The 27784-nt window shown below is 39.6% G+C and overlaps 1 protein-coding gene across 4 annotated transcripts in view; it reads left to right on the top strand.

Annotated features, from left to right (window-relative positions):
- ESRP2 (epithelial splicing regulatory protein 2) overlaps nucleotides 1–20466 on the top strand; it is a 179431-nt gene extending 158965 nt beyond the window's left edge. The window contains exons 23-34 of one of the 4 annotated variants that reach the window (XM_017824396.1): nucleotides 652–750; nucleotides 861–915; nucleotides 1726–1836; nucleotides 2672–2804; nucleotides 3011–3053; nucleotides 3541–3842; nucleotides 4566–4787; nucleotides 6054–6240; nucleotides 7472–7664; nucleotides 8700–8877; nucleotides 16108–16219; nucleotides 19096–20466. In XM_017824396.1, coding sequence (XP_017679885.1) covers nucleotides 652–750; nucleotides 861–915; nucleotides 1726–1836; nucleotides 2672–2804; nucleotides 3011–3053; nucleotides 3541–3842; nucleotides 4566–4787; nucleotides 6054–6240; nucleotides 7472–7664; nucleotides 8700–8877; nucleotides 16108–16197 — 1613 coding nt within the window. In that variant the 3' untranslated portion in view covers nucleotides 16198–16219; nucleotides 19096–20466. Of the gene's footprint in view, nucleotides 1–651; nucleotides 751–860; nucleotides 916–1725; nucleotides 1837–2671; nucleotides 2805–3010; nucleotides 3054–3540; nucleotides 3843–4565; nucleotides 4788–6053; nucleotides 6253–7471; nucleotides 7665–8699; nucleotides 8878–16107; nucleotides 16220–19095 lie in introns of all 4 variants that reach the window. The other 3 variants (XM_017824394.1, XM_017824395.1, XM_017824397.1) reach the window with 3 other exon arrangements.
- Nucleotides 20467–27784: the final 7318 nt, after the last annotated feature.

Genomic DNA, 27784 nt, shown 5'->3' with positions numbered 1-27784 from the left:
TTTATGCCTGTGATAATTACAGGTTTTATTCTTCTAAACTAAGATGTGGGGTTTAAAAACTCACAGGTAAAGTGAAAGGAATGTGAAAGCAGCATGTGTTGGGGGATCTCTGCTTGTAATTTTTTTCCTCCAGTTTGAGTCTAACACTGATTTCTAAACCATATTTAGTAACTTGTATTGATACTTGATCTTAAAGCAAAAGCTGAGCTGTCAGTGACCTTTTCAGCACCAGATGACCTACAAGTTTCTACTGTTTGCATATAATAGTGGTTCTTTTGCATGATCTCGACTGAACTGAGTTTAAAACAAAACCCAAACAATACTCTACATCTAAATTCAAATTAGGAGCATTCCTGTGGGCCACCTGAGTGTGATTGAAGTTATTATGTTTTAAGTGATGGGAACTTATTCAGCTATTTTTTTTTTAAACTGTAAACACTGAATTTATGTAAGCTCTTAATAGTTTTCAGACTGTTGACCATTAAAGTGAATATTAACCAGTTTATGAGCAGAGTAACATGTCTAATGTTCACATGTCCCTCCTAAGACAAGTAAATTTGATTACCACTTCTGTGTTAATATCAGGAAAGCCTTATAACTTGTTTCCAAACAGTTGTGCAAGTCTGTTATTTTCTATAATCACCTGTTTAGATCTAGGCTTAGGGACAGATGAAGCAGAGGAGGACTTTGGCGTGTGGCAAGTGAAAACCATGGTGGCCATCATTTTCAGCATGCTCTCTGAAGGTTGTAGTAAGTGAACTATTTTTAAGGAAGGAACTCTTTCTTTTCTGAAGGAATTGGGAGTGTCATTCTTAAGTAATCTCTGACTCTGGTTATATATAAACTTTGTTTTGTTGCAGATCACGTATTTACTGAGCCTGAAACTGTGAAACACAAGTATGAAACAGGCCCTTGGTAAGTGTCACAGTTGTTTACAAGCAAAGATGGGTCTTGTCTATAGTAAGGAAGGCTTGTGAATATTTTCCTCTGTGAAAGCAGATTGGCTCCTGAGAACAGTAACAAGGTACTCAGCAGTCTGGTGTGGACAGACTGGAGCTGGCACGTTGGATGCTGTACTTTAGCCTCTTTAAAGTCACTGCAAGTTAAATGCTCTTTGTTCTCTTGCTGCTGGTTTGCATGGCAGTGAGGCTGGCTTATCTTACCCGGTGGTGAGGAAATATTTGTGAACTTTCCCTGAGTCAACAGGGTAATGGCCAGTGCACCCTATAGGCAACTGAGCTGTGTGCTGCTCCTAAAGAGTCTTATATGCTGTGCTGTGTGCTGGGTTTAGGGAGAGAAGAAACAGGATGTTCTTTATTTTCAAATATATTGCAGTGACTGGAGAATGAAGCATTTTAGGCATAAGTAATTTGTACTGATATTTAGGACTGCCCTGTATTCATCTATCTTGGATTGTTAGATTTTTTTAAAAAAATTAATCCAGTTCCTTATTACTTTACTTTAAGCCAGTTTTCCTATCTTTCTTTCATTTAAGGAACTGCGATGTGGTGACAAGATAGTGCATCTCTTCAGTGTTGTGTATATATAAAAGAATAATCCCAGCCATCTTTCCTTTCTTTATTGAAATGAAAAATAGAAATAGAAAAGTCTCAACAGGAAATATACTCCCAATTTACAGTTAAATCTGTTGCAATCCAAAATTTGTTAAGATGATGGAAATCCTAGATTCAAGCTTACTTTGGCTTCTTTTTTTTTCTTGTGTAGTAGTAAATCTGAAACTGTGGACAGTGAGACAGTAATACGTGCCAGAGGCTTGCCATGGCAGTCTTCAGACCAAGATATTGCTCGATTCTTCAAAGGTCTCAATATTGCCAAGTAAGATAATAAGAGTTTGCCTTGCTTTGTCTCTTTGTCTTTAATAGCAAGTTCCTTCAATATTTGTTTGACACATCCCCCCCACTTCCCACTAGAGTCCTCACTTCCACTTGTCTTTCCCATTTGGCCCCTTCCTGTCCTGTGGTCATGATAAATGAACAGGTTTACCAGCCTTAAGTGTGTGAGAAAGAGTTTTGAGAGACTTATCAATTGAAAACCAACATACGTTCATCTGTTGCTGGGATCTAAAGGGAGAAACTCCTATTGCATTAATCAAAGCAGAGTCCAGGGTACAACAGAAACTTTAATTTTGTGCCAGCTCTTCAGTGTTTTGCTATACCTCCTAAGCAGGCCAGATTCACAAACCTCCCTGTTTGGAAGAAGTTTTCATATGACTCATTTGTACACCTCTGTATAGATGTATGTCTGTATACATATATATAGAGAGAGAGAAAGTAAGTTTAGTTTAGCATATCTGTCACTTTGTGTTCTGGATTCTCAATACTGAAAAAATACAGTTCTTTATTTAGAGTTCTGAGGAAATCAAAATCTGCATCTCTGAGGTGATAGGAAGGGCTTGCAAACTTACATTTTCATGGAAGCTGAGAAAGTGGTGCAACCTGAGATCCATGATCTCGGTGGAGTAGATTTTAAAGTATAATCGTGTTACATCAAAAATGAAATAAGGTTGTGGATAGTAGCAATTTCTTTTTCAATCTCTAACCTTCACATTAAAGCCTGATTTTTTTACTATTCTTACACAATTATTTGTATTAGTGTATTATCTGTATTAAAGAGTCGAACTAAGTTTATTTTTGTTGGTTTTGCCTTCCAGAGGTGGTGTGGCTCTTTGTCTGAATTCCCAAGGAAGAAGAAATGGGGAGGCCTTAGTTCGGTTTGTAAATTCTGAACAGAGAGACCTTGCACTGGAAAGGCATAAGCATCACATGGGCAGCAGATACATTGAGGTAAAAAGTTGTGACTTGAAATAAATCTTGGGAGGGCAACGTGAATATTTTAGGCCATGGTTTTAAATAAGAACAAACTGCCCTTCTGTTTTGCTCAAAGTACCAAAATACCATTCTCTGGCTTGTGAAAGAGTTTGTGTGTTGTTTAGAGTTGAGTGTTATGATTTTCATGTAGGGTTTTTTTGTTCTTTCTTCTTCTCTTTAAGGTTTACAAAGCAACTGGAGAGGAATTCTTAAAAATTGCAGGAGGTAAGTGATGCTGGAGTTCAGTGCCATTACTTAAGTCCATAGGAATGTTGTTCTAGTTCTGATATTTTTTCTTGACTGAGGATGCAAATGGATAATGAAGTAGCTTTTCCTGGTTTGCCTTACAAGAATACTTGACCCTGTCAAGTTCTGTTTTGATGTGGTTGAAAGTGAGCTGTCAGCATTTGGGCTGTGATGTTCACGGGCAGGTCTTGCTGTCTGGGAGGAAGATGAGCTCTTGCAGTGGAGGCACCTGTGTAGATTTGTATAAGTTCACACTAATCTCATCTTTGTTCCAATTTCATTAAAACATAAAACACTTTCAGGGTCAGAGATTTTCACTTCAGAATAGATTGCTGAGAGTAGTGCCTCAGGTCTTCTGTGGGTTTGTTGTTCTCTACTCCCTTCCTGTATTTTTCCTTCCTGCTTTGCCACTGCTCTGTCTTACAGAAGTGACCAGCATGACCACGTGCTGTTCTCTGTCCACCAGGCACCTCCAATGAAGTGGCCCAGTTCTTATCCAAGGAGAACCAAGTTATCATCCGGATGAGAGGCCTTCCATTCACTGCTACGCAGGAGGATGTCCTGGGGTTCCTGGGGCCCGAGTGCCCGGTCACAGGAGGGAAAGAGGGACTTCTCTTTGTCAAGTACCCAGATGGCAGGCCCACAGGAGATGCATTTGTGTTATTTTCCTGCGAAGAATATGCACAAAGTGCGCTTAAAAAGCACAAAGAAATACTTGGAAAACGTTACATAGAACTCTTCAGGAGCACAGCAGCAGAAGTCCAACAGGTTGTAACTATTGGCTGTGAGACTCAAAACTAAGAAGAATCCCTTTTGACAAAACTAAAGCTGTAGCCTCTTTTTTGGTACCTCTTTCAGTAGAGTGTGTTTATTTGTGATAATCATCACTGAAAATGTTTTTCAGCAGTAAGCCCTAACACATCATATTTTCACTTTGTCATTTGGGAACGAGTCAACAGGACATGCTGAGATCGAAGTCTCTTACAGTTCTTATTTATTTGTTTGTTTTCTTCAGAAGCTCTGCACTTGGAGATGAGCACTCAGGTTAAAAAAGCAAGAACTCTCACTTAACCAGTCAGGTTTTATGAATAAATTAGAGCTCGTATTTTTACTTATTGATTATTTCAGATCTCAGTTCTTTTAAAATGACTTGTTTTAATTAACCCTAACTTAACTAAGAACTGTATGTGACAATACTGATTTATTAGCACAAAGGTGGTTTCAGATATCATAAAATCAACTGCAATTGGCTTTTAACCTTTTTTATATTGAGATTAGAAAAGTCTGTTATTAGAGTCTAGCAAATTGAATTTGTTAGCCTTTCCCTCTCCCTTTCTGAGTTTGAAGCTTTCAAATGCCCAACAGGAAAGTAACAGCAGTAATTTGGCTTAAGAAGGGTTTTTTTCCATGCTGTTGTGAAAAGTACTGTGAGATTGGTCTGTGCTCAGGCAGATGATGTGTAAATCTGTTGCTGTGCTTTTTCCCCAACAGGTACTTAATCGATATATGTCAACACCTCTCATCCCAACTCTGCCAACTCCCATCATCCCAGTCATCCCCCCCCCCTACACCATTGCCACGGGCAGTGTCCGGGACTGTGTCCGGCTCCGAGGGCTCCCTTACACTGCGGGCATCGATGACATCCTGGAATTCATGGGAGACGCCACCGGTGACATCAAGCCCCATGGAGTTCACATGGTCCTTAATCAACAGGTAACAGCACTTTGCCTGGGAGGATTGACTTGCCAGTGTCTGAACGGAGTTGGAAGTCAGGGCAGCTTAGCTGATCCTGGCTGTGCTTCAGTCTTTAACTTTGGGAAAATACAATGTTCTCTTTGTCTCTTTTCCTCATTTCTCTTCCCCTTTTACATACAGACTTGCTTTTCTTTCTCTGTATGTGTGTATGCATCAGTCTGGGGAGGATGAAGCCTGTTCTTATAATGATAATGTTCTTCAACCCTGTTGAAATGGTTCTTATGTTTCAGTGAGGTGCTGGAGATATACAAGAGAGAAATGTCTCTTATTAGATGGCATAGCTGCTCTGTCAGCCTCGGGGTTCCTGCTGTGTTGTTTGAGTGGTATTTGTGTCAAAATTAGGTTTTCCTAACTTATAATTTGACTAGAGATTTCTCAGGCTTTAAAGGAAGTTGCTAATTAAAAATTGTGTTTTGAGTATATTTTAATGACATGATCATAGGGATATATTTTCCCTGTTGCCTTGTGTTAAAAATAAACTCTCAGCCACAGAAATACTGAGGTATTAAAGAAAACAAATGAAACAGGTTGACTATACTTGTTTTGATTTTTTTTTTTTTTTTGGTTAAGGAAATTTTTAGTATTTTATGTATACAACTGTGTCTGTCAGATTGCAGAAAATCAGACCTGGAAATCAATTTCTGATGTAGCTATGGACTTTACTGAAGGATCTGGAGCCGTTGTTCCTAAAAAGTAGTTGCAGGGAAGGCAAAGCCAGACTCCTCCTAGAGCTTCACAGCAAAAGAATAAGGGATAGTGTTTATAAATTGCATCAAGAAAAATCCCATTTAGGTGAAAAGGAAAAAACAAAAATCACAATGAGAAATTAGCTAAGCACCCAAACAGGTTCCCAGAGATGGTGTGGAATCTCCACCCCTGGAGATCCTCAGATATCAAGTGGAGAAGGCAATGAGTGGCCTGATATAACTTGAAGGTTTGTCATGCTTTGAGCAGCCTTTGGATTAGAGACCTCCAAACTTTTTTTTCCATGCTTCATGATTCTCTGTTTTTTTCTGCAGAAGAGTGAAGCATTGTGTTAACTGGGAACTGCTTGCATGAGTCTTGATTTTTCTGCTCTCATAAATAATTGTTGGGTCAATAGTCATTAGTGCCAAAGGAGGAAGAGCAATACAGACTTTCAGTAGATGTTTGATCTTGCATTTCTTGTGATCTGGGTGATTTAACAACAGACTGACTTACAATTATTTCCCCGCCTCCCCCTAGGGACGACCATCAGGTGATGCTTTTATCCAAATGAAATCTGCTGACAAAGCCTTTATGGTGGCTCAAAAATGTCACAAAAAAATGATGAAGGACCGTTATGTGGAAGTATTCCAGTGTTCAGGAGAGGAGATGAACTTTGTTTTAATGGGTGGCACTTTAAATCGTAGTGGCTTATCCCCACCGCCATGTAAGTTACCATGTAAGTCTCCAATTCTTCTGCTCTCTGCTGCTAAAGGCTGACATGTGGTAGGTGCTGAAGCTTGTGGCCTTTCACCTTTTGACTCGGGTTTTGCCATGATCAATATACATGCTGAGATTGGAATTGTTCCCTTTGGGCAATAATGGGACTGATCAGAGGCGTTTTTATTGTATTTTCGGTGATGAGTAGAGGGCAGCAAGGCCTTGCCAGTGAAATTGTTGCACACTTTGCTTTTGATGGGTGTACTGTTCTTCTGAGCTCTGCAGTAGACTTGCCTGTAGTGAAACCTACTTGCAACTAGGGGATTTTTAAAATAGGGAGAAGTTCTATATTCTAGCTGCCGATGAGTGCTCTTGCTATCTTGCCTTAGAGCATTGAGAAGGTACTCTTTGGGCTTATTTTTGAAGGAAAACACCCATTGGGTTGATATACTAACAGACTACAGAGTGGTGAAGTTAGACGGATTTTAATTCTTTTATTTTAAAATTACAGTGAACATTATTGAGGAACTAAAATGGACCTTTACTGTACTGTTCTAATTAGTGTCACTACCAAATCACAAAGCAGATACTGACGTGTATTTGCAAAAGAGTAAAAAGCTGCCAAATATAGTATATAAAAACAATCTGACTGCACACCAAGCTAAGCTTAATATTCCTATACAAATTAGGTAATTGTTCATCAAAATGCATCAGACTAGTGATCTAGTGGGTTATTCTCTTTTCCATTTGATATATCCTAAAAATACTTTTTGAAGCCACAGGAAGCTTATACATGAAGAAGACTCATGGTCAGCAGTTATGGATGCCCATGTGTAGCTCCTATTTTGATACTTTTGTCCCACAGAGTACAACTTCTGTTAGAAAAAATGAGGGTGTGTTGGTGTGCACGCCTGCTTTCTCTATGCACATAGCTTTATGCTTTCTTTGAATAACTCTTAAGTTCCCTACTTTCCATTTACATGTGGACAAGGCCTCTCAGCTCTAGCAGTTGTGAACTTTCAGGAATTACTCATTCCAAATGTTCCAGTTGTCATTCATGGTGACACAGCAAGGGTCTCCAGGGGAGAGGTTAGAGACAAGTCTTTGCTCAGGTGTTTATCTATCATGCCCAGATGGTTTCAATCAATTTTAATCACATTGCTGTAGGAAAGGAATTACACATCCTAGAGACCTCCATTCTGATTGCCTTTTGCTGCTGTGTCCTGGTTTGGTTTTAGGTCTCTCTCCACCAGCTTATGCTGCTTTCCAGACAGCAGCTGTGATTCCAGCAGAGGCAGCACTGTACCAGCCACAAGCTCTCTTGCCAACCACCAGGACTCCCCAGGCCTCTGCAGCTGCTCCTCCAGCTGTTACCTACTACCCAGCTCAGGCTGCTCAGCTTTATATGAATTACACAGCTTACTATCCCAGGTAACCCCAAGATTTAACTGCTTCTCTTGACCTTTCATCTCAGTGCAGCAGGCAACTGGGTGGTCACTTGTGAACAGCCCTTAAATTTGTACTTGTGGGGTAGGTGGTCCTGGGAACTCGATGTTTGGTAGCAGAGGCAGTAACCATTTTAACTGATTCTCTGTGGCCTCGCAGTGAAGTTCGTCTCTTCTGTAGGTTCTGTTGGAATCTCATGATAATGTTGGTCTAATATTTAACAGAGTTTTTTGGCACTGGGGCAATGTCAGCAAGGCAGTTCTATTTCTTGGCCAGGAGAGAAGCTGTGTCAATAAATGCCTCTACACACTCATCTCTTAGTTTGTTCTTTTACTTACAACGCTGTTTCCATACTGAAAGGCTCATCATAGGTGTGTACTAGTTTTGATTTTGTGTATCACTGAGACCAAAGAACACTTACATGTGAAAGCAAAGCAGATATCCACCTTTTCCCTTCCCAGAGATGGTATCAGCATGAGTCACTACAGTCTGGAGCTTGGGCCCATGGGGAAATAGCTACTACCTAGAAACATTGGTAGTTTCTAGGCTTGTGACACTCGTTAGCTTGAGTATGTGGTAACTTGCTGGATGGGTCCTGCCCAGAGCTGGAGATGCTAACTCATGGCTATTTTGTGGCTCAGAAATGCCAGATTTGGGCATTTGCCTGCTTTTCATATTATGACACACCCCTCTCCTTTTTTCTTTAGGAAATTATTAACTATTTTAAGTCTTCTGCAGCTATTTTTTGTTCTCCCCTGTGAAATAACAACTGCCACTCCTTATGTCTTTAACTACAAATGTTAGCTATTTTCCTTTCCCTCCTTTCTCTAAAAATAGATTATCAGATGCTGAAGAGAAATTAAGAAAGTCCACAGAGCAATCCACATCAGGGCTGTTTGACTTTCTGTGGTATTGGGGTTTACTTTCAGACTTAAATTTTCGGATTCATCTCTGCCTATTCCAAGAACTAGAACTGGCTACTGGTTTTCATAACAATTTTGCTCCCTCTTTCTCTTTCAGTCCTCCAGTGTCTCCAACCACAGTGGGGTACATTGCAGCTCCTCCAGGAGCTGTAGCTGCTGCTGCCACTGCCACCCACACTCCGCTCCTGCCCCAGCCTGGAGCGCTGGTCCGGATGCAGGGCTTGCCATACAACACAGGAATGAAGGAGATACTCAGCTTCTTCCAGGGCTACCAGGTTAGTTTGCAGTTCCTGTGCTTGCCGTTGTATTTGGACCTTCGAGTCTCGATCGGTGGAGATCAGATGGAGCCAAGTCAGTGCTTTTGGAATCTGCCAAACGAGTGTGCAGGCTCCATATTTAACTGCCAGACCAAAGTGTAGCACACAGTTTGCCTTATTTCTTATATAATAAACATATCCTAATTAGAAAGCAGTGATTTAGTGTCTAGGTTGGGGGTTTGAGTTTGAAGAGCAAGAAAGTGCAGAGCCCCGTTGTGAGTGGGGCTGGAAGGGGCTGCCAGAGCAAGGGGAGCTGCCAAAAGCTTTCAGTCCTGACCACTTTTTGGTGCGAGCCTTAGGTAGGCCCAATGTTTGTCCTTTGCTGAGAGCAAATTTCTAGTACAGAGGGCTCTGAGCTGGCTGTGGTGACTTGCTTGCAAGAGAAAGACAGATGCCTCTGTCAGACACTCTTTCAAGTACTGACTATTTTGGTCACAGGCAGGAATATTTTCCATTAAAATTGCATTACATTGCAAACGAAAGGAAAACTGTATTCTCCAAACTGTTTGTCCTGATAGCAAATATTCTACGTGCTATAGATAATTTCAGTCAGTATGTATTGATTGATTGCTCTCAGTGAGCAAACTTATAGAAACTTGTCTTCTTGATAAATTAAAAAAAGAAGCACCAAGTACAAACATTTTTTTCCAGTAGCACTTATTTGAATTCATGGAATGGGTCCTTTCATGTCTTCTGCCCTTTGTCTCAGAGGATATTGTATCTATAATCATGTTTTGTCATCACAAGTTTATTAAGAAGAAAGATAATTGAATATGGTATATTCCAGTCCATATTTAACTTCTGTGGATAATAACAGCACTTACACAACTGCCAGCTCTGCCCTTCTGGGTACTAGTCAGAAGCCCTGACATAAAATCCTCTTGGTGGGTCTCAAACCACTGCCAGTGATTTGTGTGAAAAGGTTTTGCATGTTTGTCCTTCAGCATTCTGTAAGGTGGATAACAGTGATAGTGCTAAAGCATAGGATGCAGGTGGATTCTTTTTAAGGGGTAGCAGCAGTTAATATGAAACACTCAGGCATGGTATGTTTTCTTTTTTTATTTCTTTTTTTACCTTAAGATTCTTAAAGAACAATGAGCTTTAATTTGTAGAGCCAGCTATCTGCTGTGTACGTGAATGTACACTGAGAACAGATGCTTAAATGTGTATGTTCCAAGTTTTCAGTACTTGGAAGATGCAGTGCTCTACCTATTGTGTCTTTTTCAAATGTTACATTTGTTTAAAACAGTTTTACATATTCAGTTTCTCAGTGGAAAAATTTGAAGATTAGCACATAAGAAGTGTGATAAATTTTGACAAAGATTAAAAAGAAACTAAATTTGCTGTGGTTTAAGGGCTTTTTCTTCAACAGAAAAGAGTTCAAACCAAATTCAATTATTTGTGGCTTTCATGATTTCCACACAAACAGTAATAATAATTCATCTTGCTGTTTAGGCACTGATATTTTGCCTTGCAGTTTTTTTCAGCTGACTGGGGTTTTTGGTGGGTAGATGGTAGATGTATTATAACCTTAAGTGGGGAAGCCTATTTTTGAAACTGAAATTCAGCTAGAAGTAAGCAAGTGCACCTTTGAAAAATGTGGCCTGAACCCGTCTGTGCATGGAACAGGTCAGTGACAATCTTTAGTAGCTCTATTTCCCACTAAATCTTTAGTTTAGTGAATCTGGACTTTGTGTCTGGTGCTGTTTGCCCTTTTCCTTCTTTCTGCATTTGGAGAGCAGTTCATGGTGTTTGTATTGCATAGTTAAAGGATTAGATGAATAGAAATTTTGCCACAAGGTGAAAACTATGTTCAGCTGCTGCAACCTCCTGTCATCATCAGTTACTGTTACTAAATTGGTCACCTCTTCAGATTCTCTAGAAGATGTTGTCCAAATGAGATCGGGTTCAAAATCTTATAAAGAAGCCAAGGAATTCTTTTGAATTGTTCTTGGAACCCTGGGTGTGGTAATGCTAGTTTTATACTCTCTGATTCCTTTAGGGAAAAAAGAGGTGGTGACTTACTGTAATGGGACAAAATTATATCTCTGGAGCAATAACTAATCTTTTTTTTTTTCTTTTTTTCCTCCCCTTTCCTCACATTATTTTTTCATTTTCTGCTGCTGCCCAAGGATTTATTACATCATTCTTCTGCTTGTTCATAAAGTGAGCCCCTAATAATCATCAGTGGTTTGGTGTGGTTTTAATCTCTGTAGAGCTAATTGATGTTGGTGTTCAATGGGCTTCAGTGTTGGTGCTCTGGGAATCAGATCGGAGATGCTGAGACTGAAGGGTGATTTTTGTCTTTTTATGTCCTTTTCTGAAAGGAACAGGGTTTCAGTTTTAGTTCTTGCTTTATTCTCTTCTGGTTTTTTCCTTCAGTCTTCATGGGCTCTATATATTGCATGTGTGCACATGTTGCTACTTAAGTGAAAGCACCTTTCATACCAGACCTGCCTCTTCAGAGACAGACTTTGCTTATCGTGGGCTTCAACAAGCTGGTCTCAACATCAGTACATGCTTCTAATAACAAATAATGTAAAAGTCTGCAGATCAGCATTTTAATTTTAGTTTAGTTTTATCAACATTAGCCTCTTGCTTAGTGTTTCAGCAGCTTGATTTGTTCTCATGGTTCTGCTTTCTTGTTTTTATTGTTGAAAATTCCTTCTATTTATTGTAACTTGGATTAAACAATCAAAAAACTTGTGAAAAATTTTAGTAGTAAATCTTGGAGATGGTAATTTTCCCCATTACCTTTCTGTATATAATTGTAGTATACTGTAATCTTCAAAACAGCTAATGTTAGTACTCTCTGATTCAGTAATACATCTGAAACTGCTTTTTAGTTGCACTGTCATGCAACAGGAGCATTGATTTGAATCCAATTGTATACTGGATACATAGCTAAATGATACATAGCTAAAAAACAAAAACAAAATCCAAACCAACTAAAACTACATTGAAAAAACAACAAAACCCAAAATAACCAAAACAACAAAATCAGAGATTTCACTATGCAATTCACAGGACAGTGGGGTGACAGTAGTTGCTTTGACAAGTGCTAAAACACCTGCTAGAAGAAGTGGTGCAAAAATATTAATTACATGCAACAAGACTCCTCAGTGTTCCTTTAGGTCATTGCTCTGTACAGCTGTAGAAGCAGTGAGAAAACTCAAGTAAATAATGAAGGAACAGGGGTAGTAGTGGTCATGGATTTATGTGATGTTGGTGTGTATCAGAACAAACATTTTCACTTAAATATCTTTATTTTTTTTTCATATTTAGTGGCTAAATTCTCTATGGATTTTACTCCTTAGCCACTGAACGAATCAATGAGAAATATTTCTAGTCTCCAAATACTGACTCTTTTGTTTGTTTTTCTATGAGAATGCAAATACTGACCCAGTTGGTATCGTGACAAGAACCGTTGGGTTAATGAATAAGCAGAGACAATTTAACTGTGCCCCTGTCTTAGCTGCCCAAAGCCAGTTCCCAGCTGTTGTCTTGGCTAGGATTCAGCATGCATTTCGGAGGACTTGCCCAGTTTCTTGGACGTTGGCATGAATGTGAATTCATGCCTGCCTGAAAAAGACCCCATGGATTAGTGCTTAGAAAGCAGACTGCTATTTAGGTAAGCTCTAAGTATAGTAGTAAAAAAAATAAACTAGAAGATGACTAAGATTTAGGGACCATGGGCACTTTATTTAAAACCTCCTGAATTTGCTGAAAAAGACTAGAATGGAAATGTAGGGACTTTTGTGTACATGTTTTCAGGTAAGAGAAGCTTAAAATAAATACTGTTCTTTCAACCTGTACTGGGCTTTGGTGCCTTTTGTCTGCAGTTAAAAAGACCTTTTGCAGTATATTAATCCTCCAAGTCTTCAGAGACCCAGAATTCAAGGCTTGTCAGTGGAGGGGAGGAGGGTGACTTGTGCTTAAAACAGTAATAAGGAAATGAAAGGAAGTGGGTGCATGGCTAAATTCCAAGGGCATTAGCAACATTTCTCTCTTGTGTCAGGACAGCTGATTTCATTGTTACTGACTTTTTAGGGATTAGGTTTTTTTCTCTGAAATGCATGCTTAAACAAAGAAGTATTCTCTGTTTCCTATGGGTTCCTTTTGAAATCTGACTCTTTGTAGTCTGAGAAGGACACCCCATCATCTGTATGCCAATCCTAGGGATAGCACATTTTGACTAGGGAAGGGAAAGGGGATAGAATTCCCACTTACTGGTATTTGAAGTCATCTGGCAATACAGACACTATTTTATGCTCACCCCCATGCTCTCAGAATAGAGAACGCTGTTTGTTTGGCTTTAGTCCTAAATGTATCTTCACCTGAAAGTGTTGCCTGTGTGGAGAAACCATCTATGAGACTGGGACTGGTAAATTAGTGGTTCCAGTTTCTGTCTGCTGCCTCCCACGCTGGAAGCAAGGCTGAAGTGGCAGCTTGAACAGGCATTACCTGGTACAGGGACAGGCAGGCTCTGACACACAAACCCTTCCAATGGGGTCTCTGACACACAAACCACTCCAGTGGGGTCTCTCTGACACACAAACCACTCCAGTGGGGTCTCTCTGACACACAAACCACTCCAGTGGGGTCTCTCTGACACACAAACCACTCCAGTGGGGTCCCTTCCTCGGAGTGCTGGTGAATATCAGCACTGCTGGGAATATGAGACACTTCAGGGACAAAGCCAGTTTAGGGCATTTCTCCTGACTCTTGTGCTAAAGGTTGCAGTTACCTAGTCATCAGATCTCCTTTTATGTTCCAGGCTTGGTCTATCTAGGCTTTTTTCCAAAGTCTGAGAGACCCCTCTGGGAACTGTTCTGTTATGGTTTATTGGTAGTTTAGGCCATAATTGCAGCTGCCATCCAGGAAGTGGCCATTTTTCCTATGATGTTTTCCTTTTATTTGCTCCCATTTTTTCCCAGCTGAGGTGTACCTAAATATACTTTCCTGTTTGTTTTTTTTTAGCAGTGTTTTTTTTTCTTTTTCACCTAGATTGCTTTGTATGTGCCTTTTTTAGACTGAGCTTTGAATGTTCACTGTAGGAACTGCAAAAATGAAATGGAAATCAATGACTTACTGGTTAGTGACCTGGTTAAATCTGTGCATAGTCTGTGAGGGGACGAGAACAGTCCCATATTTCCCTCACCATAGATGAAAGAAATAAAAGAGGAAAAAAATGTACAAAGAGAAAGTGTAGTATACTACCTCTTTATTAACCAGTTTACCCTTGGCTTTGTCCTGTGTGGTTGAATACTTTTGTTTTGTTCTTATGGGTTCTGAAATGCAGATAGAATCAGAAGTATATTCACAATTATGTACTTACTCAGGCAAATTAGGGTAGTTTTTATTTCATTTGAAGAATTTACTGTTCCACAGCTTCTGTTTTAATTGACTGCAGTCTCTTACCTATTGTTCTTGCGATTAGAAGCTGCTTCTATCTCTAGGTCTTTTGATGATTTTTTTTTTTTTCTTCTTTCTGTTTCTCTTTCTTTAGGTCTGAACCTAAGCTCTGACAACTTTGATTTTCTGTGCAGGATAGTTTTCCCACTTTCATGTTTTCGACATTGTTTATTGCATTTCAAGCGTAACCTTTGAAATACTGTCCCTCACAAGAGCCTGTAGATCTTTGCCTACTGTACATCTACTGATAATCTAAAGTATGTACTATCTTGAGACATTCTTTCCAAAGAGCAAATGTACATTTTGTAGATTTGTTTCAAGGGCAGGTCTGGGAACTGATAAATCTAATATTTGCACGGTCTGGTTTCCCTAGCAGAGACTATCTAGAAAATAATTCTTATATTTGTCTTTTACTTAATGGCATGGGTCTAGATGTGAAGGTAACTAGAATTCAGTAGTAAAAATTCTGGGAGGTTCTTTTCTTTTATGTTCTCTGGGCTCCTGGTTATTGTTCTCTGTGAAAGGTGTATACTGGCTGTTTATTTCTTTCCAACTTCCCTTTGGATGGATACGATGTGTCCTGTATGCCCAAATATAACACCTTTTTCTCCCTAAGCTGGCAGGAGACTTTTTGTATTATAGAAATATCAAAGGAAGGCAGCATAGTACATCCATACTGTGTGCATTTGGCAATCATCTAAAATGTTAGTGCAAACCAGCCATTTTGCAGGGCAAGAAAACCTTCTTGCCACCAAAAGGATATTCAATAATTTGTGTTATGCTACACACTTTGTCTTCTGGATTATAGGAGCCACTCCAGTACTCTTTGCAGCATGTGCAAGAATTCTCAGTCCTTTTCCAGGATATAATTTGGCAAGATTATGAGATAAAAACAATGTTTCATATTCCCCAAGATGTATTTTCTGACTATATGTTTTATATTTGTACCAGGCCAATAGTATGTGTGATTACTGATCAGATTCAGGACCTCAAGTAATTCTTAGATCTGGTACATATATGAGGTTTTTGTTTTAATTTGTTGGTGTGACTGTACTGTATAGTCACTATTTTTATTTTAATATACTACTTCTACAAATCTGTCATGATGCAGCTACACTGGATCATTTATTTCTTTTTTCTATGTAGAAATATACCACACTGGTATAAATTTTATCTTGTAGGTGCATTCATGCCAGGACACTGATTTTCTTTAATTGCATTGGTGTAGTCTATGTAGTGCAAGCATTATATGCAGTTAAAGTGTTTATCACTCTACCCTAGAGAAGGTGCAGTTTATTTCCATGGGTACATAAAAGGTCTGAATGAGATCCATACACTTCTACCAATGCCCCACTTCAGTGTGCAGGCTGGGAGATGCTCATCTGTCCCAGTGAGAGCCATTACTGGAGGTGTCATCATGCTCATGCAAACTTGAAGAGTTTGGTTACCTGATGCTGCCATCTCATGAGTAGAAGGAAAAAAAAGGAGCACTTCATAATCTGAGCTATTTCCCTTCCTCAATAAGGAACAGTTCAAATACAGTTCAGAATTTTCCCCACAAGCATTTATTTTATATCTATTCCTACGACCAGTAATACAGTTGATGTACTTTTTTTTATCTTGTGTAAAAATAGCATCTGTCAAATTCACTGTCTCCTGCCAGTTATTATAGCTGATGCTCTTAATTATGGTTGCAAATGATCATCTGTGTGGCTTGCTGTAGCAGGACTGTTCCTTCTCTTGCTGACTCTCCGTGTCACACTTGTACTGTAGTATGCACCCGATGACTACAATGGCCTGATTCAGCTGAGCGATCAAGCCAGGAGTGTGTTACAAGCACCGAAAGAGTGGGTCTGTTTGTAACTCTTTGTAACTTCTGAAGAAGGTAAGATATGACTGGCAGAACCTGCGTCTCCAGAAGTGAATGGGAAGGGAAAGAAGGGCTTGGTGATAGAAGTTTTTTTCTTGTGGCTTTCCCCCCTTATTAGCTTGCGTTGGGATCCTCGCATTAGTCCTTCTGCTTAAAAAATCAACTAACCTAAGGAAATGGGCCCACTGTGATCCGTGGTTGGGGGAGCAGTGGTGGAGGTAGTGTGATTGCCTGGTTCTGCTCAGATGGTGTGTTAAACTTCCAGCAGGGTTTATTAGTGCTTGTTTCTCATTTAAAGCTTCCAGACCAATATTTTACTTTTAGTAGAGTGGTAGAAGATGATTTTTTTTCTTTCTATTGCTAGAAAGCACACACTAAGTTGTGGGCAAAAAACCCCAGACCTCTGGCTTTGTCTTTTCTGTATGATATAACTGGCTGGAGATTAATATTTCTGTTTCTTGATCTCCCTAATGCAATGTGAGCTATTACTTTATTTTTTTAGGAGAGGTTTTTTGGGTATAGTGACTTTCTGATGCAATTAACTAGATTTGCTAACAGTAAACTTGCCTGCATATTTGGCACTAACACATAATTTTTTAAGAACTCGTTGTGGCCTGTGTGGAGTACTGGATGTCCCAGTACTATTGTATTCCATTCAAAATGCTACTGATTAGTCAGTATATTTTTTTTTCTCCTTAAGAAAGAAAACCACAACAAACTTTTAGTACAAATATGGCAATCAAATACTGTGCCTTAAGACAATTACCTTCATAGACAAAGGTACTTCCACATAAACGCCATCAACTCAGTTATTTTCAAATTAGTTGGTTTCTCATGATACTGTTGGATCTGCTGGGGAGCAGATAGACTAGAGGCTGCATGGTCTGGTGATTAACTGGAAAACCAGATCAGCAGTAGGTTTCTACTATGTATGGCATGGAAAAAGTCTTTGACTAATTCACAGAGTAGCTCATCCTGAATTCTAAGTGGCTCAAAGTAGTATTATACATATACCACTCTTTTTAGAATAAAAAAAAAATCCAGATAAAATATTTCTTTGAATCTGAATCTAATTATAAAACACATATGTGCATAAAGGAAATCTATTTCTATCTCTATAAATCCATATGAATAAGAACTTAACCCTAGTGTGTCTTAAAATGAAACTGAAGGGGTTTATTTAACTCTTTTAATTATGTTGCTTGCAGAATGCATAAACTCTGCTAGCTTTCTATGCAACCCTTATAACCTGAATTTCCAGATCCTTACATTGGTATCACACCAATAAACTATGTTTTTAAAGCTCTTCTCTGTGCTTAGAAGTCTAACTGTGCTCCATGTGTGTTTTCAGCTGACTCTAACCTGCAATATTAAATTTCTGTTCTGGGCTGGTGGTAAATGACTTCATCCCATATGGATTAACAACAGAGCTTGTTTGGAGTAGAGCATCTTTTAGCTCAGATTTCTGACTTAATCCAAACTGTGTTCAACTTTCTCTTTGAGCACAGTGTTATTCTGAAATAAACCAAGATTACTTCCAAAGTTGAACTGGGCTTTAGACATGAGGGTTTTTATTTGTCTTTGAATTTCTTTCTGTATGCTATTTCTTGGCTAACTTTAGTTACCTGAGAAGAAATAATGCAAAGTCTGTACTAACTGTCTTATGCATGCTTTTGGTTTCTAATGTGTACCGTTGCTTATATCTTAAGAATATTTGTACTGCCTGCTCAGTGTTTGGGTAAGTGAAGCTCTGGCATGTACTTGCTTTATTTCCATATGTTTGAATGTAAAGCTGTCAGAAACTGCTCTTGGTAATAACTGAGAATTCTATTTCTTACAGTATACCAGGCACACAAATTCTACAAAAGCGAAACTCTTAAATATTTTAACCTTTTATAAACTCAAGAGGACATATGTCACATGAACCTAACTTGAATTGGGTTAATACTCCTAAAACTGGTTGGTTCTCCAGCATGGTTTTGTCTGACATTGTTTTCTCCAACAAATTAACCTTGTATGCTGAGCTTTTGATCCTTCAGCCTTTGGTTTTGAAACTTCACTGATATTCATTTCTATCCAACAAACAGGGGTTCCAAACTTACCTTGGAAGTACTTCCTGCATGTTATGGGAAATGGATGGAGTACAACAGGGCAGACAGATGTCTGCTTTGAACTCAGCAATTTGGAACTACCTTTTAAGACTTTATGAGGGCTAATGCTCTCCAAAGTAAATCAACTCCAGTGACTAAATAATCTCATCTGCTACCCTGCTTTTTCTTAACCTTGTTAAAATTGCAATAAGTACTTATTTCAGTTGGACTGCACCAAATTTTACTTCATTTTTATGAAAAATCTTTCTTGTGCTGTATGCCTGTGTTGAGTTCAGCTCATCCTCCCAACACAGAACTCGTAGCAGCTCTTTTATTTTTTGTGTATGTGTTTTTGTTTGTTTGTTTGTTTTTTTAACTGTGTGTGAGTATTCACATGCCTTATATATATCCTTTGTCACTTGGCCAGTAGTCCACATAGTACAAGAACTATTCATTGAATGCCTGGACTTTCTTGCTCCATTTACCTTTTATTAACATCTACGTCTTTATTTTCTTATCAACCTTTAATTTCAATTGCTTCTCTAGCAAAATTTTTGCATGGAATTATGTCTGTTCTATTCAGCACACCAGCAGAACAAGAGCTACTGCTGTTTGCCAAGCTAAAAGCTGAATTCTTCTAATCTTCAATCCCTTCTCCTCCTTCCCACTCTCAACATCCAGAGTATTTTCACCACAGACACGAGTGGAGTGAACCAGATGTGCAGCATTAAAAATTGCATTTCCAGGTGTGGTCTCTGGTCTTTATAGGTTTTTTTCTTCTGTCTTCTTGTACCATTGCAGCTCCAAGCAGATTCCATCCTCATGCTTTACAACTTTAGTGGCCAGCCCAGTGGCGAGGCACTGGTGACTTTTCCAAGCCTGGATCTAGCTAAGAAAGCAGTGGCTGAGAAAAATGGACAGCTCCTGGGAAGCCGCTGTGTAGAATTGTACCTGGTCTAACCTCTCTCTGGGGGATGAGGAGAGAATGTCGCACTCAACACCGTGCCTTTTGCAAAATAAGAAGTCTTCCCTTGCCACCTGGGCAGCAACAAATGTGCCTTTTCAGCATAACAAGTTGGAATGCAGAGTGGTAAATGTCCTGTACTTAATTTGAAAAATGGTGCATCCTATGCCAAAGATAAAGTGAGAGCAAAAATTATGCAGTTAATTTACTTAATTTCTAATGTACTTGTGTAAAAATAAGTAAACCACTCCTGGCATGTAGTTAATTCTGAAGACAGTCTAACAGCACTTCAGCTATTGCAGCCTTGGGAGAAACTTAGTAGCATTTGAAGTGGAAAGCGAAGCTTGAGTCATTCAGATTCTTCTGTGTTTAGTTTTTAAGAGTTTACACTTGACAAAGTGTCCTGTTTTTTGTAGAGTTTAAATGTCTTTAGGAAGGTCTTTTGGAATGCATGACTTACCCAGTTCAAAGTGTAGATCATATTGATTTTTGGTTTGTATTGTTCTTGACTGGAAAATATCAGGATGCTGGACCCCAAATGCAATTTTGCTTTTTCATGTTTTCATTAGACCTTGTTTTGCAAAAGCCATATTTGTTTTTCTTACCAGTGTACTGCTGCCAACATGCAAAGCAAAAAAAATAAAACCAACATCAAAATCAGAAAAACCCTCCCTGCCTGCCCATAACTTGCTGCCCCCAGCCACAAACTTAATCTCTACAGGACAAAAATGGCACATAAACCTGAGTACTGATAAGTTATATTTTTTTATTTAAGCATAATAGCTTTCAGATACTGTATTAAAGATTTTGCTCTAGTTTATGTGCATGCAATTTGTTTACATCTTTAAACTACTTTATTTGTATATTATGAAACAACAAGATATGTTGGAATCTGAATTCTCTAGTGCATGCTTTTTTCTTTTTCCCGTGTGTACATACATAAGCTAGAAGTACTTTTATGTCATGTAGCATGTGTTTAAAAAAAGACATCTGCTGTAGAAGCACTAAATGACTTTGTTTTTACTGTGCCTTACTTCAAAACCATTCCAAGTGCAATACCAGCAGAGCAAAATGTAATGAATTCTGTTGTTGACATGTTCATGGATGTCTGAATTGATCCTTTTTGTTAGTGTACAATTTGAGTTGTACTTTAAAGAACTGAATGATGTATGCTTCTTTATATTACAACAAATAAAAGAGATGCTTACTATGTGCATTGGCTTTTGGAAGTACGTTAAACTTTGGTTTAATGTATGCTTTGGTTTAATGTATTTTCACAGAGCATCATTCTTTGATAAATAACGTCTTACACACTTCTCTCTTCTAGATTTAGATAAGCATTTGTACTTTGAGTGAATGGTATGACTTTGCTTGTGGTTTTTTTTTTCCTTTTTGAGTGTGCTGGTAAGCCAGAAATGTGCATGAGGCATGTTTCTTTTGTAGTGGAACACTCTTTGGGCAACGGTGATGTAACTGTTTACATGCTTAGTGTTCTCATTCTGTTGCCAGAGGAAACAAAGTATTGAACTTGAAATTGTGTTCATGTTTGGATTTAATTGACCTAATGGGTCACTCGCTTTTCTGTGCAACCCAAAATGCTACATTTAAGTTATGATGGAGCCAGTCAGCCTTTTTATTGTAAAAATGGAGAAGGGGAGGGAATCATGTAAAGATAATATGTTTTATTTCTCTCTAGTCAGAATTATCTCATGCCAGATGCCATTTCATCATTAAAATCTCCAAAAGGAAGTTTCAGCACAATTGGGTGGGACTGGAGGAAAAGCTTTTACATTATTTTAAAGTAGAACTGTTTGCATTACTCTGTTTCTAAGATTTATCTTTGTGAAATCTGCCACAAGCCTTACTTTTAAAGTAATTGAATAGTAGAAAGGATTGCATAATTTTAATTAACATGCCCCATGTGCCTTGGAGGAGAATGCTTCTCCCTTTTAAAAAATTTGGGACCTACATAGTCCGTCTGTTAAGACTGTTACAGTCTGCCATGGTCCAGCTGGTCACATCTTAGTTGTGGCTTTGCAATCTATTGAAATGTCTTATTTTTCTCTTAAAAAAAACACATGGAACTTGTGTTTTTCTGTTTCCTTGGCAAGCTGAGCCAGGGCTGCAGAGGAACACCTCAAGTAACATCAGCCATGATTTACACAGATTCCCCTTACTCCTCTAACACCTTTCTGGATTAGTCGACAATAATGGCAGTTCTGCTTTTTAAATACGGTCCCATGGTAACATGAATGGAAATTGCAAACAGGCTCTGCCATGTGCAAAATGTGTATCTGCCTGTCTACTAAGAAGAGGCTTAACCATCACCAACTGCTGTTGCAATGCCTGTTTAGCATGAGATGGTGGAAACTAGTTATAGAAAGTGAACTTGGATGTTTCAGGCTTCATGTTTGTGCGTGTACCAAACACAACACGCAGGACTTGGGAGCAGTATCCAGTTTTTAGCAGTTATCTGAGTAAAATGACTGCAAGAGCGGTGACAGCGTTTTGGATAGAGCAGAGACCCCCAGGTGGGGTCTGTCAACAGCCCCGACCTGGGCGTGCTCCTGCTCCGAACTTTGACGTTCTTGCTTGTACTGAAGGGAATGAAGGGGGGAGGAACAGTTACAAACTGAAGTGCTGCTGGGGTGCGTGGTGGGTGTGTGAGGGGGAGGCAGGGCCAGCCAGGCACCCACCGTGGGATCAAACCTGTACCGGTTGCCTGTTCCCCCTTCCCGTGGTAAGGCCGGGCCTGCCCGGGCCGGGGAGGTTTCCTGGGGTCCGGCTCCAGGGGCGGAGGGGCCCGGAGGGTCTGTGGTTCCCTCCGCCGTGTCCACAGCGCTCACCCCCGGACGGGAGCAGCTTTCCCCAGCCACCCGCGCGTCTGCAGGAGGCGTTTGGAGTTTCCTTTCCTCAGCTGAGGAACAATCCCGCCGTTGAGCCACCACTCCCTGGGCCGGGGCTGTGCCCGGTGCCCGCAGGGTCTGTGCCTCAGGGGTGAGCTGGGCTGTGCCGGCAGGGTCTGTGCCTCAGGGGTGAGCGGGGCTGTGCTGAGGCAGAACTGCTCCGAGGGCTGGAGCCCTCAGGTCAGGCAGGTGGCTGCTGGAAGTTAAGCTGTGCTTACGTTTCCACCTCAGCTGCACTTCTGTGAGCAGCATGAGCCCCAGGTAGCGCCGGCTGGGGGCTGATAACCTGCAATTTTGCTGTAGAGGCCTTATAGCCCATGAGCTGGCTCCAAATCCAGGAGTTCTTCACAAATGGAAGACAAACACTTGCATCAAATGTCTTTGGATGGTGGCTTCTGTCTCTGGGGAAGGCTGGGAACTTGAGGTAAGGCCTAAATATTTTTTATTCTTTGATGAATGCATTTACTCCTTGAGATTGAATTTTTAGACTATGCTGTGTTACAAAGACTTATCAGAGGGATTGCTGTCTTTACATGCGTGTGGTTTAACAGAATATCAAAAATACAGAAAGCATTAAGCTTTAACTCTTTTCACCCAAGAAGTGAAGTTTGGTAAAGAACTATCGTTTGACTTTTACTATTGTTAAAGAAAAGGTCCTCACAGCCATGAAACTTGATTATCAAAAAGAAGCTTCTTCCGTGCTTGCAAACAGCAAAATGACTTACCTGCATTTGTGTTGCCATATTGTATAATTGAGAAATGAAATTAGCATTGTTTGTATTTATTTCCCTAGTTTCATACTTCTGATACTGCTGCTTTGAAGATGATTCCTTTACTCACTTCTGCTCCTGTTCTCTTGATACTGATAATTTTACCCAGAAATGATTTCTCTGTTGGACCATCCCATAGGGTGTTCCTGCCCAGCTTATAGGAAAGATAGTTTATTCCTATTACTTTTGTTTGAGATGAGCAGAGACTGAAGAGTTAGAAATGGCTATTCTCTATTTCAGTAGTTGCAGCTGTGCTTCTGAATCAGGTGTTTGCCGTTGGAATTTCTCCATCTGCAGAGCAGACTTACTCTAGGCAGTCTTATAAGTTTTGCTTCTTTCTGTAAACTAAGATATTTTTAATGAATTTTTATTAGCAAAATTCAGTTCCTCATTTTTTAAAAGAAAAAAAGCTCTTCAGCTCCTTAGTTTTTGAAACAATATTTGTTTTATTTCAGTCACTTAAAATGAACTGCAAGGCTGGGAGTTTAATCTGTCGTGTTCTGTTTTGTATAGAACTGTATTTGACAAAATCTGTCATAACGAATTTTCAGCCAACTGCTTACAGTATCTGCTAAAAGCTGATTGCATCTAAAGATGACTTGAAATGTTCTAAAGCAGAAAATTCCTGATCTGTGCCAAGGTTTGCCTATAGTAAATTTTAAAATTTTTCCTTTCTAGATCCAATTGTTTTACAGATTTTTAAAAAGAAAATCCAAACTAAACCAAGGACCTGATTTTTTTTCCCTCCTATTTTCTTTTTATATAATCAGGTGAGGGCTATTGTATTATTTAGCTGGATGTGCATTTGAAATGTGAATATTCAAATAAAGATGATGGCACGTTAGTCTAGACTTGCTAATTGCCATTTCTTTTATTGGTGCGTTATTATAATAATTTTCCTTTAAATAACCAATTTTTTAAAAAATAGGTGTTTTATGTTGCTTTCTGTGTGCTTGCTGATAATAAAAAGAGTTCAAGTAAAATGCCTTCCCTTCTGTAAACATTACCAGAGTACTGATATAGATTTGTCTATTTAATGTTAGCAGTGTCTTTGAGAGAATATCTTTTGCTGAAATATCTTTTTTAGCAATCCTTATCTAATGGCAGGATTAGGAATTTTTAGATTTGTCAGGAGCATCGGTGGATGTAATTTGGTTTAAATTTAAACCGTTGGCTCGGCCTCTCCTGCCCCCGCTAATCTTTGCTGCCAGTAGATGTCCCCGCTCCATCGGGCTTCGCAAGGAGGGGGTTTGGAACACGGTGCTTTGGGGCGGGAGTTCCCTGTTACCAACTGCAGGAGAAGCTTCTGCATACGAACGCCAGTGAGCATTCTGGTGCTTGTTCGTCTTAAAACCGGAGGTTGTTATGCTGCCCATGAAACTACTGACTTCGGTTTGTTGTGTGTGTCTTGGGGTTTTTTTAAATTTTGTTCTTGTTTCTCCTGTTTTTATTTTTTTTTCTATGTGTTCATTGATATTTGATACCGTTGCTTTGAAATGTACAAATTGATTTCAAATTGTGAAAAACACAGTTGTGTCTGTTTAGCTGGAAAAAAATAAACTTTTCAAAACTACTCTACAGAAAACAAATTAATACAATATCTAATAGAAATCCAGTGGAAATTACTGGGCAAAGAGATGGCTAAAGTGTCACCCAGATGTGAACAGACTGTGTTAGAACATAAGAAACTAAGGGACTAAAAATAAAAGCGAAATGACTCTTCAGTCTTCTGGCTTTAAGAATGGAAAACACACACTAGTAGGGGTGTAAACGTTAGGGGTTTACAACTGATTAAATTTGGTAGCAAAACACATGATTGCAGCCTCGGTTGGACAAGCATTTGCTTGTGATGGTTCTATGCTCCCAGCTGTAGAGCCGAGTGTGGCGGTTGTGCTTTGCTGATTGATTTACTTGCTCTTAGCCCTGTGGTTGGCTCCTGGTTTCTGTGTCTGGTGAAATGACTTCGATATTGGCAGCGTTTCCCTCAGAGAGGTGGCGACTTTCTCAAGCTATTCGTTCAGCTCCTCCCTGCTGGGGGTTGTAAACTACTATTGGCAGAGAGTAAGTTTGCTGTTCTTGTTGGTTTTGATCCTATTTCCAGCCTACTCCAGATCCACAGCTGCTAGATGTCCTGGCGTGGGGGCCAGATGTCCAGAGACACGGCGACTGCCCTCTTCCTGAGGCTGCCTTTGCAGGGCAGGCTGTGCACATCCTCACAGGGAGCTGGAGCTCAGCAGGGGGAGAACCAGATTTGACATGTTCTTTTCCCCTTCACCTAAGGCCCATGTCTGATGTTCTGATTCAGCCCATACGTGTTAAATTCCCCTTGCAATGAAAGAGCAAATGGATGATATAGGCTTGTTATCACTGTCAGCCTTTCCCACATCTCTCAGGTCGTTTCCTTTGGTCTTGTTGAGCACCATAAACTGACAGTTTTTGGGAATTCTCCTTGTAGAGGATCCCATGCGTGGTAATCACTCAGGCTATAGTGTACATAGTATAGAAAGAAGTATGAAATGGGGAGAGGTTTTTAATGTTTACTATTAGATCTGGAGTTGCTCTAGCACTTGCCACAATTTGGGACTGCCTAATTTGTTCAAGAGAGAATTCTGTGAAATTAGCAGTGACTGGGGGAGGGGCGGCTGCATATCAATAGTTCTATTACTTAAAAAATTAAACAAACACTCTCTCCCACAGCCCTTAACGTTCAAACACGTGAATTGTCTGTGTAAATTTTTTTTGCTTTGAAGTCTGGGAACACTCAACAGGGCCTTCTACTGCTCCTAGACCTTCTAGGACATCCTGCTCTTGTTGAGCAATGAGTAAAAATATGACCGACAACATGTTGTATTGCTTTTCGTTTGGGAGAGCAGCTTTTACAACAGACCTGACGAATGTGCAGTTGTTCTGGTTTATACCAATCTCTTGTACTGGCCCCTACCTTCTGGCTTGGCTGTTACAGCACTGTAACTTTTGAAAGTTTTTTTGTTGTAGCTATTTGATTTTAATTATCCTCTGTTATCAGCACTTAATTTTCTGCTTGCTGGGGATAGGGAAAGAGTTAATGTGCTACTCCCATGGGTCACTTGTGTGTGTACATTCCCTTTTAAAATAACTTAAAATGTTTGCATTTCAGGCTTTTAAAATACGTATCCGTATGCAAAGATCTTCAAAATCTTTGGGTATTTTTAAAATAATAATATTAAAAAGTATGCCAGAGCAAAATGAAGGAAACATTGCTGTATTTCTTCTTACCACTAGAACAGGACTGAGGTGGAAGGAAGCAGCAGAATAACTGAGGAGAGGAAGAGTGAAATATATCATGGTACTTTGGGGAGGGGGAGACTTACAGGAGTTTTGTGCCAGAAGCTCCAAAAAACTGTTGTGGGTTTGTTGGAAAAATCTCTGATGTGTGCAATGGAGTAGCAGTAGAATCTAGCTTTCTTTCCTGCATTGGAAGCTTGTGGGTTTGTCAGAAAGAGTAAGATCGTTTGGTGCTGCTTTCTGAGTTAATTCACTGTTGGGGTCTCTGGGGACTGCCTTCATCACGGGTGGCAGACACACAAGGATCTATCTACTGGGAGAGAAATCTAAAGGTGGTGGAACTGGACAGTGGAAAGGCTGGCAAGGAAGAGATGCTTCCTCATCTCTAGTCAGGGCATGAGAGGTTAAGTGAGGAAAGGACAGTCTGAGCTTTATCTGGAGCATAACATTTGTTGCTACAACTTAGTCCAATGAATTCTTATTTAAACGTGCTCTAAAAATATGGGGCTCGTTCCCATTGCATTAGGTGTGTCTTTCTTTTGTTTGATATAATGCACTCCTTGTGCAATCGTAGACCTCACTGTGAAAATCCACACAAGCTACATGAAATATTAATTGTAGTAATAGCATTAATTTAAAATGTCCTTGAAAAGGTAAGGACTATTTTTTTTAAACAATGCAAAAACTTAGAAATACAGTCATTTTTGCTTATTTTTTACTGACAATGAAGTAATCTATGCCTGGGAATATAAACTGTGAGATTCCTTAAAATGCTATGTATTTTGTGTGTGGTATTTACCTCTGAAATCCTTCTAAAATCACTTTTCTAGAGTCCAGATCCATTGTATCCTGGAGATACAATATCCTGGAGATCTGGAGAGCAGGTCAGATGATGAGCTGCAGGCTCTGAGTAGATATATCCTAAACAAGAAGCTAGAGTTGGGATTATAGCTGTTAGTGTCCATGTGAGTAGTAGACCATTTCTCTTGCTTGTGAGGAGAAGGCTCGAAAGGATGGCAGCAATGAAATGTGACTTCTGCTTGTCCCTAAATTAATCTTTTTGCTCAGCTAAAAGATATTGGTGACTGATAACAGCATGTCAGTGTTCTTCTTACCAGGTAAGAAGTAAGCCCCCAGAAAACAAAGGATTCTGAATTTTTGGGTTGTGGGGACAGTTTTGGGGATGATTTGAGAAAGAAAGTATATTTTAAGGCAGCTGGCCTAGACACTGATGATGCATCACAGAGAGCGTGCTAACAACAGGGGAAATTGTCGATGCAGTGAGGGCAATATTTTGAGGGTTTTTATTATTACGTTTCTGTTCTGTTCACTGGCACCAGGAGATCATCCAATTGGGGTTTTTTAGATATAGCTACTCTGAGGAAATAGCCCAGTGCTGCTGTAGTGTAACTCACAACTGAAGTGGGCCTGAAGATCTTCCAGCTACTACAGAGCAAGTGCAATTTTTGGATATTGTAGCTTTCAGACTTTGTGATGACTAGACTAATGAGTCTTCTAAGGATTTAGAAGGTGGTATGATTTTCTGACCTGTTCTGAACGGGAAAAGCAGGTTTTATATGTGCTGA

The sequence above is a fragment of the Lepidothrix coronata genome, unplaced genomic scaffold (assembly GCF_001604755.1).
Source record: "Lepidothrix coronata isolate B3197 unplaced genomic scaffold, Lepidothrix_coronata-1.0 Scaffold110, whole genome shotgun sequence".
Taxonomy (NCBI): Eukaryota; Metazoa; Chordata; class Aves; order Passeriformes; family Pipridae; genus Lepidothrix; species Lepidothrix coronata.
The sequence above is the reverse complement of the archived record's forward strand: the minus strand, read 5'-3'. Positions and strand labels throughout refer to the sequence as shown.